The sequence below is a fragment of the Carcharodon carcharias genome, chromosome X (genome assembly GCF_017639515.1).
Source record: "Carcharodon carcharias isolate sCarCar2 chromosome X, sCarCar2.pri, whole genome shotgun sequence".
NCBI lineage: Eukaryota > Metazoa > Chordata > Chondrichthyes > Lamniformes > Lamnidae > Carcharodon > Carcharodon carcharias.
Genome location: NC_054507.1, coordinates 11,652,436 through 11,670,597, shown reverse-complemented (window position 1 = coordinate 11,670,597; position 18,162 = coordinate 11,652,436). Strand labels below are relative to the sequence as shown.

At 41.7% G+C, this 18,162-nt stretch overlaps 1 protein-coding gene across 3 annotated transcripts in view; it reads left to right on the top strand.

Annotated features, from left to right (window-relative positions):
- The window catches only part of os9 (OS9 endoplasmic reticulum lectin), a 60,276-nt gene that overhangs the window by 23,692 nt on the left and 18,422 nt on the right, over positions 1 to 18,162 (top strand). For 2 of the 3 annotated variants that reach the window (XM_041180482.1, XM_041180480.1), the window contains exons 2-9: positions 836 to 1,012; positions 2,242 to 2,305; positions 3,698 to 3,774; positions 6,169 to 6,267; positions 8,916 to 9,041; positions 9,694 to 9,895; positions 14,974 to 15,141; positions 17,712 to 17,833. In XM_041180482.1, the coding sequence (XP_041036416.1) occupies positions 836 to 1,012; positions 2,242 to 2,305; positions 3,698 to 3,774; positions 6,169 to 6,267; positions 8,916 to 9,041; positions 9,694 to 9,895; positions 14,974 to 15,141; positions 17,712 to 17,833 (1,035 nt within the window). The remainder of the gene's footprint in view (positions 1 to 835; positions 1,013 to 2,241; positions 2,306 to 3,697; positions 3,775 to 6,168; positions 6,268 to 8,915; positions 9,042 to 9,693; positions 9,896 to 14,973; positions 15,142 to 17,711; positions 17,834 to 18,162) is intronic. The other variant, XM_041180481.1, reaches the window with a different exon arrangement.

Sequence of the window (18,162 nt, the reverse complement as noted above, 5' to 3'; positions counted from 1 at the left end):
GGGGGTGGTTGCAGAAAATGATGAGATTTTCCAGCAATCCCTGTGAGACCTTTGGCGAGTGACACCCCGTTTAGTCCGCTACTGTGGTTAAGTTTGTTTTTCATTTTATTAGATTCAACTGTTGTGGGAAAATTTAAAAGGAATCCACAATGTGTGACTGTATATACAAAACTAATTGACTTTGATTTATAAATTTCAGTGGAAGTAAATTGCAAAACTTTACACGTCTGAAAAGAGAGCACGCAACACTTAAGCATTTCTAAGAATTTTAAATGCGCCTTTGTATAATGCATATCTGTTCACTTGACACCTGAAATACTTTCTATAATTGTATAACATTATATACAATATAGCGTGTAGTGTTTTATTTTAAACTATACAAATGATAAAGCCAGGAATTAGTGACCAATCAGGGCAACCTTTTAGGTAATTCAGTGTCAACGTTTCTTTAACCGTTTAAAAATCAGATTAAAATTCACCAAATTAAATGCCTCGGGTTTGATTTCTCATCCTGTTAATTGAAATTAGCATGAATGTGTAAACCTTTTAATGTTCCAGGGTGATACTTCTATTTCTCACATCAACCATCTGGTCTGTGGCTGTAATTTGTTGGCTAGTTTTGTGGCATTGAGTTGTACCCACTAGCAAATAGACTGCTACTGCCCGAGCATTTTTCATGTCATGTCCTTGATTATTGAAGGAATTCTTTGATCCATTAGTCTGAACTGGATTGGATCCCTGGCCTGGGGTGAAAGAACTGGCACAGGGTAGTCTGTTACTGGTACAAATTTGACATTGCAAATGCTGTCTAATTGAGCGTTTTCTCTCTTTGCAGACTAAATCGGATGATGTTGTCATAGTTTCTTCCAAATATAAGCAGATGTATGAGTGCAGGCTGCCGGTTCAAGCCATGAAATTTCAGCAGGAATCTGAAGATGAAACACAGTCCTACTCTGGGCTAGAGATCTCTGAGCTGTTGAAACCAATGCAGGCAGCCCCTTGTCTTGTAAAGGTGAGGTTGTTATTTTGAAGGAATGAAGCTAAATGTATTGTTCTCTTAAACCTGTGCGTTGTTAAATATTTCCCTGGCTTCACTCATGGTTATTCCCCTCATCTAAAAAAAAAATCAAATTGCAAATTGAATGTCGTGCAATGCTGTAACGTCAGAACACATATCAGCATTTTTAATTGACATTTGAAAGCTGTTTTCTCCCCCACCAAGCTCCCTCCCTAATTTTCTTCACCCTAGGGGGATTTACTGCTTCCTGCAGTACAGTTCTGCTACTGGAAGCCCTTTGGTTACTCATCCTGTTAGCCATTTTTCATACAAGTTTAAACAGTACTTTGTTTAACGTTGTAGGGGTATCACAGGACATTGCCAGATGTTCACATGTGCTTAATCCTACGACCGTGACTAGGAGTGGAAACTTTTGCTTTCTTTATTTTACTTCCTCCTCTTGCTCAAGGATTTTCATGTTGCCATTCTGGCCGAATATAGACTTGTGCTGAATAGGCCAGGACTTGAACACCAGATCCTTTGCCATCTGTTGGGCTGACTGCCACAGTACACGGGGTTTGCCAACAGAGTTGTAGGGCCTCCAATGCTGGCAGTGTCCAACAAGATTGATGCAATGTGCTTCCATGTAATTAGCACAGTAGCCCTTCCTGTATCTCTGGTGCATTGCAACTTGCTTTTTCTTGTGTAACTTCCAAAGACTGCATTTTAAATGTAAACATTGTGAAGAATTGTAGAGATGCAAATGGTGGCTGAAATTGAAACCAGAACTCAATCTCAATGTTGACCTTTTATTGGAAGAGGAGAGTTTGTGTTTCACTAACACAGAATCAGTATATTTCCATACGAGTCCTTTGATTTGGGAATGTTGCTTAAAATTGTTTCTGGTCATCTTGCATGTAGAACAAAAGTTAACAACGGAGCACAGCACATTGGCATCTGCAAGCAGGCTGTGATTAGATAATAAACTGTCATAAAATGTTAGTTCTTACCCATGCCCTCAACTTTTCAAATGTAGAAGTGACAAGGAGAAGGAACAACTGACCTGAAGCAAAAATAAGTGTCTTTCTACAGTAAGAAATATTAGATCTTTCCCTTTTTTCACTAAAGTTGTTGTATTAGAGAAGTGTGATTTTCGGGGTGACTGGTTTGGTTAACTTGCTGTTCAGTGTCAAATCTGCATGTTTCATTGTTGGAGCTTGCTTTTCTTTGTTGTTTCCTTACAGACCAAAGACTGGTGGACGTATGAGTTTTGCTATGGCCAGCATATCAAGCAGTATCACACAGAAGGTAAATATGGATGCTTCTGTTAATGTTACATTTTTGAATCTTCTCTAAATTAGGTTGGCTCTCAGCTTTTCTCACACTCTCTCTCCTGTATTCTCTTAAATTGCTTTAACGTCGTGGGGGGCTATCTAAATTCAGATGGTTTTGTGCAACTTCAAACCAATTCTCTTTGTTTTCCCAACAACACACCACCCCCCCCGCCCCAAAAAAAAACTTTCAGATGAGTTTCTGAGATTGACTCCATGTTTCCGACAATCTCTTTATATCCCAGAAAAGAATTACTGAGACTTTACGTTTAGGATATCCTACCTATTTTTTTAAATGCACACTGTCAATCATATAAACTGAACCAATCTCACTCCAATGTTAAAGTTGGCATTATTTCTCTCTCCGACTTTTAGTGAACTAAACTTGCAACCTTGTACTGAAATAAACAGTGCAGGAATCTGTTGGAGTTCTTGTAGCCACTAAGCCAAAACTGGGCCAAAATCAGAAGCATTGCACACCATGAGGACTTGTGTATGTGCTGCCAACAGAAATCAGATTCAAAATGCCTTTGTATAGCTGTGAAGTTCTTACTAATTTGGCTTGACTATATACCAGTATAGTCACAGATATTTAACATTCATTGTGCAAAGATATAGAGATATTTTACTTCCCCATTCCCACCCCCCGTTCAAAGTTATACACCTGCTGCAGTTGAGCGGGTAGGTGTGTAAACTGTCCCTGCCTTTGGCTAAATGTTGCCCTAATCCCATAAAATGTTCACACTAGATTTCGCTTTCTACATTATAATGCAGAAAATAATTGTGGTGAAGGTGTGATTTTCAACTATTTGCCTCTTATTGCATGCCAGTCCATATGTCTGATGCTGTTATGCATGCTCAAGTTCTAAGTAAATAGTTGAATACTTTTGTGTGTTTATATTATGAAAGCTTCTGCATTATATCAAGGCTGCTGGTGCGCAGGTTACTGACAAATCACTGCACCTGCTGTGTTGTTCAGAATGAGTTTGTAGATTTCTGGCCTGAAAGCTTCCCTAAAATTGGGGGAAAGGATTGTACAGGCCAGAGATGTAAAAACTGCAATGCTGACCTCTTAACAGGTGAGTTGAGAGCTTGGAGGCAAGAGCAAAATGCTGACTAGAGGCAAAGCACTGAATGCAAACAAGTGACATAGAAAGGAGCTACCTGTGGAAGGTGGTCTATATGCCAGAGGGGTCACCCTGGACTGACATGCTATTTACAGCGCTGCTGACAAAATTGAGTTGCCTACATTGCCAGCTCTATAATATAAATGCAGTGTTTGTCTAACACTGCATATAGTTCTCAAATTTTTAACTCTACTTTCAAGACAGAGTTTGCATTTTAGCTTTAATTTTTTTGTTGTGCTCAGATTCTGAAGTTAAAGGAGATGTGATGTATCTTGGGTTTTATGAATCTGAATTTGACTGGAACAATGAAACTGCAAAGGTAAGGATGAATTCCAATCATAGGTAGGCTAGTCTGGTGTCATTCTGTTACAGGTCACAAAAGATCAATGCTTTTAAGTAAATACTGTTCATACTCTCAATAGCCAATTTGCTATGGCTGTTAACCTTGCATAGGTTGAGTGATTAACTCTCCAGTTTTATTTTGACTTTGTTTCGTTAAGTTGATTTTCAGAGGTCTGAATGGATCTTGGCACTTAATGGTATGTGTCAGCTGTGACTCAGTGATAGTGCTGTCACCTCAGAGTCAAAAAGCTGGGGATTTAAGTCCCACTCTACAGATGTGAGCACATAATCCAGGTTGACACTTCAGTGCAGTACTGAGTGCTGCACTGTTGGATGAGATGGGTGTTGAACCAAAATCCTGTCTTTTCCCCCTTCCATAGATATAAGACATAGGAGCAGAAATTAGGCCAAGTTTCTCAACCGCATTCTCCCGCCTTCTCCCCGTAACCTTTGATCCCCATACCAATCAAGAACCTATCTATCTCGGTCTTAAATACACTCAATGACCTGGCCTCCACAGCCTTCTGTGGCAATGAATTCCATAGATTCACCACTCTCTGGCTGAAGAAGTTTCTCCTCATCTCTGTTCTAAAAGGTCTTCCCTTTACTCTGAGGCTGTGCCCTCGGGTCCTAGTCTCTCCTACTAATGGAAACATCTTCCCCACGTCCACTCTATCCAGGCCTTTCAATATTTTGTAAGTTTCAATCAGATCCCCCCTCATCCTTCTAAACCCATCGAGTATAGACCGAGTCCTCAAACGTTCCTCATATAAAAGAACTCATGATGCTAATCAAAGAAGAGCAGGGGAAAGAAGCCCCAATGGCCTGACCAGTATTTATCTCTCAACCAACGTCACTAAAACAGATTATCTGGCCGTTTCTCATTGCTGTTTATGGAGCCTTGCTGTGCGCAAATTGGCTGCTGCATTTCTTTAGAAAATGACTGCACTTCAAAAGTACTTCATTGGCTATAGGACGCCCTAAGGCCATGAATGGCGCAATATAAATGCAAGATCTTTTTTCCCCCCCACGTAATGGTTCACCATCATTGCAATACTGAATTGTGCGCAAATATCTATCTCCATCTTCCTTGCCTTAATAAGTAGAAGCTGTGCATTTTTATTTTTTGTTCTTTGGAGTACTGCAAGCTCATGGGATAGCAAGGTAAGATCACAGGGAAGTGCAATTTGAAGCATTTATTTCCTGGCAAACTTGTAACTCATTTCTGTTTTATGGATGCGGAGAGTGAATGTTCAACAGAAATTCTTTTTCTCAAAACAAAATGCCCCAAGTCACATGCTAAGCTAAAATAAAATACTGCAGTTGCTGGAAAATCTGAAATACAGACAATGCTAGAAACTCAGTTGGTAAGCTAGTATCTATGGAGGGAGAAGCAATTAATGCTTCTGGTCACTGACCTTTCTTTAGAACATTACTGATGAAAGGTCATCAACCTGAAACATCAACTGTTTCCCCCCCCCCTTCACAGATTCTGCCTGACCTGAGTATTTCCAGCATTTTCTGTTCTTATGCTAAGCTAACCTGCTACTCTGCTGGAGAATTACCTTCTCTCAGTCAATAGCCAATAGGTACTTTTAGTTCAGATATAAACATTGTAATCAGCTAACTTTTGAAATGCAGTTTTAAAAAAAAATTGCAGGATATTGGATATCAAAGTTGTAAAAGCTGTAAGTATAAATGCCTGGAACCTTTGACATTTTACTTCCTGTTTCTAGCCTGCATCATTGTTTTGGAAGTGTGTAGTCACTTGTTTCCTCATCTGTTGGAATAGCTGTGCCATTGTGTCAGATCTCTTTCTGCCTGTGTCGCAACCTTGTTGGTGCACTAGTTTAGCTAACAAGTGGTTGAGCCATACAGATGGAGAGCCCCAACTTCAGTCTTTGGTCCATATTGAGTTGCCTGATGTCAGTCAGGACAGATGACCTTTTAAGCTGGGGGGTGGGGGGGGGGGGGAGTGGAAGAGTAAATTGCCCTGAGTTCCCATTTCCGATCACTATTCAGTCACAACTGCCAGAAATGGGGTTGTTGGATGAGGACAGCATCAGACTTGACTATGCTTTGCTCCCACCCCTCAGGGTTGTGCAACTTGTTGAGACTCGTGAGCCTGCATGTGAGAAATTATCACTTTGATCATGGAGAACTGCTGGTGCTCATTGAATTGTACACAGTAAAGGGCGAGGGGAAGACTAATTGTAACCAATGCCGTTTGCTCCTATTGCCACCCTGATTTTATCACCAATGTAACCGTGCACTTAAGTATTTGTACTTGGAGAATTTAATGCATTTTTTTTAAATTTGCAGTTTTGAAAGCTCAAGTTTATATATTTTTAAGAATCACCTTTATTTGCAGGCTTCAAAGCAGCATAAATTGAAAAGATATCACAGTCAGAATTATGTGAATGGATCCAAGTGTGACCTGAATGAGAAGCCAAGAGAGGCTGAAGTGAGGGTAAGTTTACAGGGCCTCTATCCTAGAAACTATCTGTAGCTGTATACTTAAATCCAGAAATCATTATTGTTTGAAGAGTTGAAGCACATAAATTGGTTTAATTTGTTTTTAAAAAAAGACTTCTTTTACAGATTATTTTAACATCAGCATTAACTTTGTGATTATTCTTTATTGCCACTTAAGGTGAAAGTGAGGAATGGAACATTTATCTCCGTGTAGGTCACTCTATGCGGTCAAGATGTGCTGCTAAGGAAAAGTAAATTTAACTCATGGTATACTTGACCAAGCACTCTGGTCAAGTATGGCCTGATTTAAATTCTCTCTGCCTTAAGCAGCATATCTTGACCGCAAATTTAGCTACCCTCTATTGTGTCAGAGTGTCATTCATAAAAGGAGTACTTTAATCTAGTGGTTACAGTACTGAGTTGATAGCCCAGATGTTAAGTTCAAACCCCATCAGAACAATTTGTAGGCTGTCACCAGGAGCATAGCTATAGGATGCTAGGTTTTTATTAAAAACCCAACTAGTTCATTAATGTCCTTCAGGGAAGGGGACTTGCAAGCTGGACTGGGATAGCACATGGCTCGAGACCCATACTGTGGTTGACTTTTACTGGCATCGAGGCACTTATAGGTGGAGCATAACTATATGGTGTCAAATAACTACTGCCTTGGCAGTGTCACCCACATCCCAATAAATAAAAATGTTTCACATCAGCTGGTGTTGTGGCATGCTTGATTAATCATTGTACAGTAAACTACTCAAACTTGTCTCTTCAGATTGTTTGAACTGTCAGCAGAGACTTCTAGTCCAGCACTTTAGCTGGATTCCAGCCAAAGCCTTTAAGATGAAAGGCTTCTTTGTACACTGCCCCATCTCAACTGTTCGATATTAAAGACAATCTGGGCTTCTGCATAAAACTTTCGAGTGGTAATTCCCCAGTGCCTTGCTGTTTGTATATGTTTGTGCTTGTGTTTCCTCTCTCTTGTAGATTGAGACCCATAGGGGAATAGAGCAGAAACACAAACGTGTACAAACAGCCTGATCAATGTTCCACTCTGTAAACTAAGCTAACCACAATCTGTTCAAGGTGGAGTGTATGTGTCATTGTGGATTAATAACAGGCTAATGCTTTAGCAAGACTAAATCTGATAGAGATTAGTTTAAGGCATTCTTGGAGTAATGAGGAGACCAAGACTGGAGTCCTATAGGTATAACTTCAAAAAATGTAGCTTCAATGAATAGCCTGTATCTTTTTATTCTGTTAGGTTAGTGCTAACTCTTATTGTAGTTCTATACCCAAATGTTCCACATGGCGTCATTAAATGCATGCATGTCTGTAACACATTGACTTTAGAGCTGCTAATGTTATGGGGAAATAAAAAATATATATAATTGGAGTGGAAAAGATGCTCTTTTTGTGACGCTTTTCAAAATATGTTCCATTTTTGAACCAAATGGGGAAGACTTGACCAGCATGTGCCACAATCTGCTTAATCAAAATGTGATAAATGGATGTTTTTAAAAAATATTTTTGGGGAATATTGTGTTATTCTGTGGAAAAGTCTATATATGTATGTGTGTGATTTAATTAAGCTGGGCAGAGATTGATAGGAGCCAGGTTGTCTGGGGAGGTTGAAATATGAAAAGGATAGAGGTGTTAGGTTTGAGGTACAAGTAAATAAATTAGATCTGATATTTGCATTTTTAGCCAACTTGAGAGTTTGTTTGAATATCAAAGGGTAAAGATGTAAAGAAACATGTTTGTATTTTGCAGGCATTCCATTGGTAAATAGAAGGGGGATATTATATTATATTGGTCCTAAAACAATGACGAGATAGAGCTATGAAAAATGTTATATTTGGAAGGATTGGAGTTCAGAGAGGTTTGAGAACAATGCAACCTGAGATGAAAGGAGGAAAAGGTATTTGAGTTACTATGTAGCTGAGATATAGCCAGGGCTATCTGTTTGAGCTGTAGCAGCAGGAACTGTTCAGTTGGGAGCTGTTAGCTCTGGGCTGGGAGGAGGTGCCGTTTGAACCAGCCATCCAGTCAAGCCAGAAAAGTCTTGGGCTGCAACAGGCAGTTTTATTCTGAAGCTTGGATTCCACAGCAAAGTGGAAGAGTGTTACAGGTCATGTGGTAGCCTCTATTAAAGATACAGCAGTTTGCCTTGGGTAATATTACTGGATTTCTTATAGTTAAGCATCTATATGGAGTGTTGCCTAGAAGGTGTTTTACTTGTGGGTCTGACCAAGTGGAGATTTTTTGGGGGGGAATGTTTGTCAGAGTAACCTTAATTGCATCTGTAATCTTGTGCGCTTAAGTTTTCTTTTATTATTTTTAATACAACTTTACTTTCAATTTTTAAAATCCCAAAAGTGTTACTGGACCACTTGCTGCTGAGATTGGAACATCGTCTTCTCGTTTTCAAAATACAAAAAAAAGGTTGTGGCCCATAAGCCAAGTTTCCCTCAGGGATTTGGTTTGTGCAGCAATTAACACTGGCTGTGGTCATATACACATGCACTCTAATACTGAAGCCTACTTAAAAGAATGAGAGATGGATCTCTTGTGATTAGTTTTAATGTATCCACACATCCATCCATCTTAAATCTCTTGGCCTTCTCTCCCTTCCGGAAATAGATTCCAATGATGTGTGAAGGAAGCCACAGATGTTATTTTGATGTCAACAGGATTTCCATGGAACAACTCCCAAAAGCAGACCATGTTTGGCTGTTTTATGATGGTGCCTCTGGGTTTAAGTTTTTGGTAAAGCTCAGTTCTTCATTTGTTGACCACTCCTCCCTGCCAAAGGATGCCCAATGTTGTTCATAACTCATTCAAAAAGCACCCGATTTGTGCTTCTGCACCTTCATTCTGGTTGAGCCTTCTGCAGTGTACAGAAATGCTGATTGGACACCAGCCTCCCGTACTCTTTCACCTTGATGTATATTTCCTATAATCAAAATACATAGAAGGCTTTTTTTTTCTCTCTACTCCCATTAAATGCTGGTGTTTTTAAAAACTTGCAGGTGCTAATGAAAATTGTCACTGTTGATTGACTCCCCAGCACAAATTGTGGCGATTTAGATTACAGCAGCAATTCCATTGAGAAATCTAGCCATCAAAAGCAGGAAAAGTAATTTTTTTGCTGGATACGGCAGTGTACTCAGCCTGTCCTGATCTCCATTCTGGCGTTTCCCAAGTTGGTATCCAACCAGTCCCAGCCCCAGAATTCCAGATTTCAAAATGAGTTGCTTGCTGGTGTGCGTTTGGGGAAACCTGAATTGTGAGTTGCTTCAAAACCGAGGGGAAATTGATAATGCTTGCTTGATAGGTAAATGACATGAATTTTTCTAATATAACCATGCATTCTAACCAAATGTTCTAATTTTCTTTTTATTTCTTGTATTTTTAATAGTTTATGTGTGAGGAAGGATCAGGGGATTACATAGCTCGAGTGGATGAACCTCAGTCATGTAATTATGTACTAACAATACACACCACTCGGATCTGCCATCACCCTTACTTGCGTCCTGCTATTGTTTCCAAGCCTCAACCAATTAAATGTCAACCTGCCCTCAGTCCAGAGCAGTATGTTGAGTATGTCAAGGCCCAAGTGAGTAAGTACTGAAATTTTAATACCTTAAATCTAGAAAGGTGAATTAATGACTCTGCACAAGTAGACTTGTACTTCCAATGGTGTATAAAATGCTGTTGCATTTCCTTACGAAGGTGTACTTGTAATGGTGGTTTCTATAATGAAGCTTAGTGCTATGACCACTCTGCTTCCATGAATTTGGAAACTTTTTAATCTACTCTACAGTGATGCTTTGTGCCTGTAACTTTGGAACCAAGAGGGAAGCAATAGTACGGCACTTGGGCAGTAAAAAGGTTTGTGCCCAATCTATAGGCAATGCAGCAACATTTAAGTAAGATGGTGAGTGTATGGGATATGTATTCAATATGGAAATACTTTTTTTAACTCTTCTTTCTCCCCCCAGCCCCCCTCCCCTGTCCATACCCTCAATTAACTTTGAAGAAAAACAATACTCCTACCTCGTGTGGAAGCCTCTTTTCGCTTTGCAGTTGAGACGTTTGCTTTCAATACTGCTGTTCCCTCATTGGATATTTTGACCTGCCCTTTTTATCTCTTCCTAGCTTGGATGCCTGTTAATTCTCCATTAAGGAGCAAATGCAATGCCAGTCTACATGACTCCCAGTGGAGTTGTTTGCTGGCAGGCCTGGTTACTAACATCAGCTGAAGGGATCTGATTATGGCGATAGGCCTGAAAAGAGCTGCGTTGCTGGGTAGGATAAAGACTCCAATTAAAAAAAAAAGAAATTAAAAACAAAAATTGAACTTTGGATGAGGTGAGGGGATTTTTTTATATAATGAATGTTTCATCTTTCGCACTTGGCTTCTCAAAAGCACCAAATACCTATTCTGGGAATTGATTCCAATGTCCAACCTCAATATATTTATAAATGGTGGTTCATTAATGTGTTGAAACAAAAAAATACTATTCACAGATGTTGCTGGCTAGATCAGCAGTTTATTGCCCATGCCTGATTGCCCTTTAAGGCGGTGGTGAGCAGCCTTCTTGAGCCGCTGCTGTTTGGGAGGGAGTTCCAGAATTTTGACCCAGTGACACTGAAGGAACGGTGATATAGTTTCAAGTCAGGACGATGGGTGGCTTGGAGGGGAACTTGCAGGTGGTGGTGTTCCCTTGCATTTGTGTGGCACAAATGTTACTTGCCATTTGTAAGCCCAAGCCTGAATGTTGTCCAGGTCTTGCTGCATGTGGGCACACTCTGCTTCAGTATCTGATGAGTCGCGAATAGTGCTCAACATCGCACAATTATCAGCGAACATCCCCACTTCTAACCTTATGTTGGAAGGAAGGTCATTGATGAAGCAACTGAAGATGGTTGGGCCGAGGACACTACCCTGAGGAACTCCTGCAGTGATTTCCTGGAACTGAGATTACTGACCACCAACAACCACAACCATCTTCCTTTTGTGCTAGGTATGACTCCAATCAGTGGAGAATATTCCCCCTGATTCCCATTGACTCCAGTTTTGCTAAGACTCCTTAATGTCACACTCGGACAAATGCTGCCTTGATGTCCAGGGCAGTCACTCTCACCTCACCTTGGGAGTTCAGCTCTTTTGTCCATGTTTGGACCAAGACTGTAATGAGGTCAGGAGCTGAGTGACCCTGACGGAACCCAAACTGGGCATCAGCAAGCAGATTGTTTCTGAATAAGTGCCACTTGATAGCACTGTTAACGATCCCTTCCATCATTTTGCTGATGATCAAGAATAGACCGATGGGGCAGTAATTGGCTGGGTTGGAGTTGTCCTGCTTTTTGTGTACAGGACATACCTGGGCAATTTTCCACATGGCTGGGTAGATGCCAGTGTTGTGGCTGTACTGGAACAGCTTGGCTAGGGGCGCGGCAAGTTCTGGAGCACAAGTCTTCAGTGCTATTGCCAGAATGTTGTCAGGGCCCATAGTCTTTGCAGTATCCAGTGCCTTCAGCCTTTTCTTGATGTAACGTGGAGTGACTTGAATTGGCTGAAGACTGGCATCTGTGATGCTGGGGATCTCCGGAGGAGGCTGAGATGGATCATCCACTCGGCACTTCTGGCTGAAGATGGTTGCACATTCCTCAGCCTTATCTTTTGCACTGATGTGCTGGGCTCCTCCATCATTGAGGATGGGGATATTGTGGATTTTAAATAACTGACTTTTGGTGAATCTAAGGTGGAATTTTCTGTGCCCTTTAGCGGCGGGTGGGTTTGCCAGAATGAGTGGACAATATGGTGAGAAGACCAAAAATTGGTTTCAAGACATCGTGAAACCAGTTTGCAATTGCTGCTCTGCCCATCAATGGCGGACTGCGTTTCCTGCCGTCGGGCATCAGGAATTTCATTATAATACATTTGCATATCATTATAAGGCCAGATTGCCAGAATCACCCGTCCCATGCTGAAGCACCCATCACGCCAACGTGTTTCACGACTGTACATAAGCGACGTGTACCTGGCGAGCTGCACTTCACTCGGGACTTCGAGGTTTGTTTGCCTACCTTGCTTCAGGCAGCACTCGCAGTCATCAGCACCAGGCTTCACAGGCAGCACCACATCACTTTTAGGGGGGCTCACGGGCAGGTCTCTACCCACCAGACCAGCCGTAAGGTGGGGGTGGCTTTTCAACAGCTGCAGGGCTGGGGTATTACTGGGGGAGGAGGGTATCCCAGGGTGTGTGTGGGGGGCACAAGTTGATCAGTGCAAGTGGCCCCAAGATGGTGAGGGCTGAGGAGGCAGTCTCCAGAGGAGATGAGGCCAGGTGGAGATGTGAGGGTGTGTGTGAGAGTGAGTGGTGATGTCCCTTGAGCTGGCAATGAATGAGATGCCAGTGAGTGTGTGAGTTTAGAGTGATGAGATGGTTTCCTTACCCTGGCTGCACGGATGAGATCATTCACCCTCTATCTGCACTGGATGGCCAACCTCTTCTGTGCAGTGTTGGCACTGACCACCTCTGCCACCGCCTCCCAAGCCAGAGTGGTGAGATTGCTGGACCTCCTGCAGCCAAAGCAGAAGTAGAGGACAGCACAATGGGCCTCTAAACAGCATCTAAATGTCATTCCAGAGACATATCACTAAATCAAGAGGCTGCAGTCGTCTTGCCTTTCAGAGCCATGTCTTCTGTGCAATAGTCCTGGGCTGGAAGCATGGAGGTGTGCGCACAGCTGCAGTTTAAATATGGCACCAGATGTGATGAAGTGATGAGCTGACAGTGTGGAAGGCAAATGAGAGCCCGCATGTTTCCCGAGAATGCATGATTAATGAGGTGGGATTGGGACAATACGGTGTGAAAAGCCATCATAGTAGCCAATGGGTAGTTGGTGCAAATCTGGGATGATTAAGTCCTAAGACTTTAAACTTAGGGGTAACAGCATCTTATTAGAGTTTCAATTTTCATGCATCGCGTGTATATATGTCCACTTGGTAGTCTGACACCCCTGCATCCCCATCGGACCAGCCCAGTTGTCTTTGTGTTGTATATGTTTTTTTTGCCTATCAATACTAATCTAATCTCTGAAGATATAATTTATGTTTTCTGCTGGACTCCCATATTCTGCACCATAATCCAGGTCTGATGTAACTTAATATTCATTTAGTGCTGGGCAATGTGTTCCTTGTGTATGTGTTTTTATGAATCTCTTAAACCATTTAGGGCCCCTCCATAGATCGCTGAAGGTGAATCACACTGGTGATGCGTTTGTTATCTACATGCCCTTGAAACTCACCTAACACTAGGTCTGATTTGAAATAAATTGCTATTTCTGATTTGGTTCTGGACACTGACCCCAAGGTTTAAGCAAAAAAACTACTTGGGGCAGAATTTTGCCCTTGGTGGGCAGGGGCACTCAGGAAGCCGACCGCTACCTGCGATTGGCACTGCACTGCGGTTTCACACTGGTGGGTCAATTAAGGCCCGCCAGTGTGAAACGCAAGCAGCAGCACTGAGCACCGTCTGTTGAAGGGGGGGTGGTTGGGGGGGGTGAGCGGGTCGAGCATGAACTTTGCGCTTGCACGCAAGTGAGCACTGTGTAATCTCCATGAGGCACGGAGCTGCCACAAGGCGATGGAGATATGGCAAAGCAGAATAAAGAAAATAAAAATGTAATAAAAGCTGTCACATGAGCAGGGACATGTTATTAATTCAATTGTAAAACTTTTTATTTATTTGCTTTAGGAAACCTCATCCCGCCCGTGAATGAGGTTTCCAAAAAAAATGCAATGGCCGCTGGGCCTTTTCACCTGCCCGCCAAATGTTAGGCTGGACAGGCAATGAAATATTTACCTTAATTGGTTATTTAATGGCCTTAACAGGCCTTTTAGTTGTCAGCGGGCACGCTGCCGACTCTGGCGCATGCCCGCCGACCAAACTATCACGTTACTGCGCATTGACGTCAGCACACTCGGCTGACATGAGCGCGCGTCATTTCACACTCGAGCAAGTCAGGCATACACATGCCCACCGAGCGAAAATTTCTGCCCTTGGCTTTTTACTAATGTTGTTATCCTTTTAAAGAGAGAAAAATTCTCAAACACTGGAGAATAGTTAGTTAGCACTTAACAGCATGCAGCCATGTTTTAGTCGCATCTACTTGTTTTGCTACAGTTAGCAAATGGTGGCCGGGGGGGAATAGGAACCCAAGGTTGGTCCATTTTCTTGACTGTACACCTAAAAGGCAACAAAACCTTCATGTGAGAAGTAAGGCCCATCTAGCTCATCATCTACCATCTTGGTAATTGCATGATTCAGTGATACTGTTGACTAGTCATGGCAATCAGTCCCTATCAATTAGTTTACAGCAAACCCAGATATAGCACAAGGGAAACATGTGGCAAGAGCTTTGGGAACCGTAACCCTAAGCCACCTGTTCCATTCCCTCCACCTCCCACGCCTCCAACCAAAAGCATGCTACGCCCGTCTCATGTCATATCTCTAATTAATTATTCTGTATCTGAAAATATTTTCTGATGTGCTACCTGCTTCAGCCTGAGTTGTGGCCTAGTACTTGAACCCTACAGGCCCTGACACCTATTCTAGGTCATGAGTGCTGTTTATGAAAATAATATTTTTGTAGTGATTTCTCTCTTTTTCCCCAACATTGCTTTTAGCTGACACCAAACGCAAAGTAGAAAAAATCTCAGAGGAGTTGAAAACTTTGGATGAAATGCTGTTGAAAGACCAAAGTGCACAGACAGAGGAGAATGATTTGACTCAGGAGCCTGAAAATCAAACGGAGGAGCTTCTAGGCAATGATGAGAAAATATCGGAACTGGAAGGTATGCCAGTATCCTCTGTCTGTAACCATACAAAAACATGCAAGTTTAAGTTTTTATAGTATTGGGTTCCATTCCAAAACATAGGCTGAAATCCTCCACCTTTGTCCCTGTTAGGCTCAAAGAGGTTGATATATGGTAAGAGGCATAAAGCAAGATTAGAATACTTGAAGCTGACTAAGTATCGTGTGAGGTGATAAATGGGGTGAAAATTGAGAGGCAAGAGGTACTCGGAAGGTTAGCTATGCTTAGTGGTTGCCTGGTCCAGATGATTGGCATTCTAGATTGCTAAAGGAAATGGGATTAGAGATAGAAGGGCTCCCTTAGATATGGGGGAGGTGCCAGAGGATTGAACAGTGACAAATGTGCCACTCTTATTCAAAGGGTGTAAAGACATTTCCTGTAACTACAAACTAGTTTAACATCACTGATGGGTAAGGTTTTAGTAATAATCAGGGGGAAAGAAATCAACAGGCGCTTGGAGAGGTTTTTGAGTTAAGGAGAGCCAGCACAGATTTGTAAAAGGCAGATTATGCCCGATTAATCTAATTGAATTTTTTTGAAGTATCAGAGAAAGCTGTTGAGCTGGATGCAATGGATGTTGTCTATATGGATTTTAAGGAAGCATTTGACCAAGTACTGCACCCAAGGCTGGTAAACAAAATTGTGGCTCATGGCATAGGAGGGTCAGTGTCAGCTAAGTTTAAAAAAATTGGCTTAACGACAGAAAGTAGCAAGTCATAAATGACTCCATGGATTCATGGAGGAATGGCAAGCAGTGAGGATGATGTGAATGTACTGCAACAGGGCATGACATAGCCTAACAGAATGGGCAGACAAGTGGCAGATGGAATTTAATACAGAGAAGTGTGAGGTGCTGTGTTTTGGCAGAAGGAATAGGGAGAGGCAATGTAGACTTAATGGAGCAGCAGTTCTAATGTGCATGCAGGGACTTGGAGACCTGGGGGTACATGTGCATAAATCTTTGAAGGTGGCAAGACATATTGAGTTAGCAAAGCATATGGGATCTTGAGCTTCATAAATAGAGCTATTGAGTACAAAAGCAGGGAAGTTATGCTGAACCTGTATAAAGCACTGGTTAGACCACAACTGATGTATTGTGTCCCGTTCTAGTCACCACACTGAAGATAGGATATTAGCGTTGTTGAGTGTGCAGAGGATATTTCTCAGAATGGTTCCAGGATGGGGCATTTTAGCTACAAGGCTAAATTGGAGAAGCTGGGATTGTTCTTCTTGGAGCAAGGGAGATTTGATGATAGTGGTGTACAAGATTGTGACAGGTTTGACAGGGTAGACAATGAAAAGCTGCTCCCACTTGCTGATAGTACAAGGAGTAAGGGGAAACAGATTTAAGGTTTTGAGTAAGTGATATAGGGGGGATGTGAGGAAGACCTTTTTTTGCACAGTAAGTGGTAATAACTTGTAACTCGCTGCCTATGGCAGTGGTGGAAGCAGAAATGATCAGTGATTTCAAAAGGAAATTGGATGGGCACTTGAAGAAAATAAACTTGCAATGCCCCAGGGATTGGAGTGAGGGGCTGGAACTGACTAGGTGGCTCTACAAAGGGCTGGCATGTATTTGATGGGCCAAATGGCCACCTTCTGTGCCATAAATGACTGATCTGCATTATTATAAGAGTCAAATTTTCACAAGTCTCTTCCTTTTAACAAATTGCATGCTAAGGTTATTTCTTCCTCGGGCATATGAATGCCGAACTGGACTTGTTGGGTAACTGATGTTTGGACTAGTGGTTTAAGTTTGCTGCTTTGACTCCATTAAGCTACTGCTGGGAATATAGCTTCCCAATTTGAGATATGCTCCAAAGGCCTCTGAAAATTATTTAGAATTGTCTCCTTGTCTGTCATTTTGTAATATTCAATCTCTCTCTGGCTCTCACCCCTAACTACCTTTGTTTCTCTTTCCTCTCTTATCTATCTCCTGTTGGAGTGGGAGAGGGGGTTTTGGGGATTTGGAAAGCTGTATGAAGACAGTTCCGGAGTGCAGGAATTGGTTCTGGTAACCATGTAATGTAACAATAATCATGCAGTTAGCAGGGACCAAACAAATATTGCCACTGACCAATGGGAGACAAGATTTGGGGTCATTGACCAATCGGATAACCAGATCAGACAGATGTTTTTGAAAGGTCCTTCACCTGAAACGTTAACTCTGTTTCTCTCTCCACAGATGTTGCCAGACCTCCTGAGTATTACCAGCATTTTCTGTTTTTATTTCAGATTTCCAGCACCTGCAGGGTTTTGCTTTTTGATCTTTTTTTAAATTTTAGCATTTTGAGATTTGAGCTGAAACTGCCCCAGGTCATTTCACAAAAGGACACTTTGTCCCAGCAGAGTGGCAGATTCAAATCTTAAAATCCTTGGTGCACTAATTCACTGTACTGTGCCCCAGCAAATTTGTAGTCTTTGTAATGGAAAAATACTTCTTCACTTGTGATTGGATCTGTAGTGAATCCATCTTTTACTTAAATCACATGGTGTGTATAAGGAACACCTGTGACTATTGACTGACAGCTGGGGTTTCTGATTTCCAGGAGGTGAAACCTTAAGTTCACATGAGGTGACTGAAGAGGATGACTATGGTGAGGATTTCTGGAATAAAATCAGCAAACCAGAGACTGAGGATGGTCCCCTTTCAGAAGAAAAGCTAGAAGAGGTATCGCAGAATTTTTATATATCTTTCCCTATATATAACAATGAATCCTCATGTTAGAAGAGCAGTGGATGTTGTTGTCATTTCTGTTACCAAGTATTTTAAACTATGGCAATTGAAGGATTGATGTTCAAGTAATTATACAGATCTTTGACAAAGTGCTTATTTGAAAAGTAAAAATTTAGCCATAGCTATAAGAAATGAGCAGCTTATTGCAGTTTGGGGAATGGGGCAATGTGTTGAATTGACAATGACTCCTTTCTTTCTGACAGCCTTGTGCAATACAGTGTTCTGCTGAAAATTGGGATTTTATTATTCAAAGCATTTATACC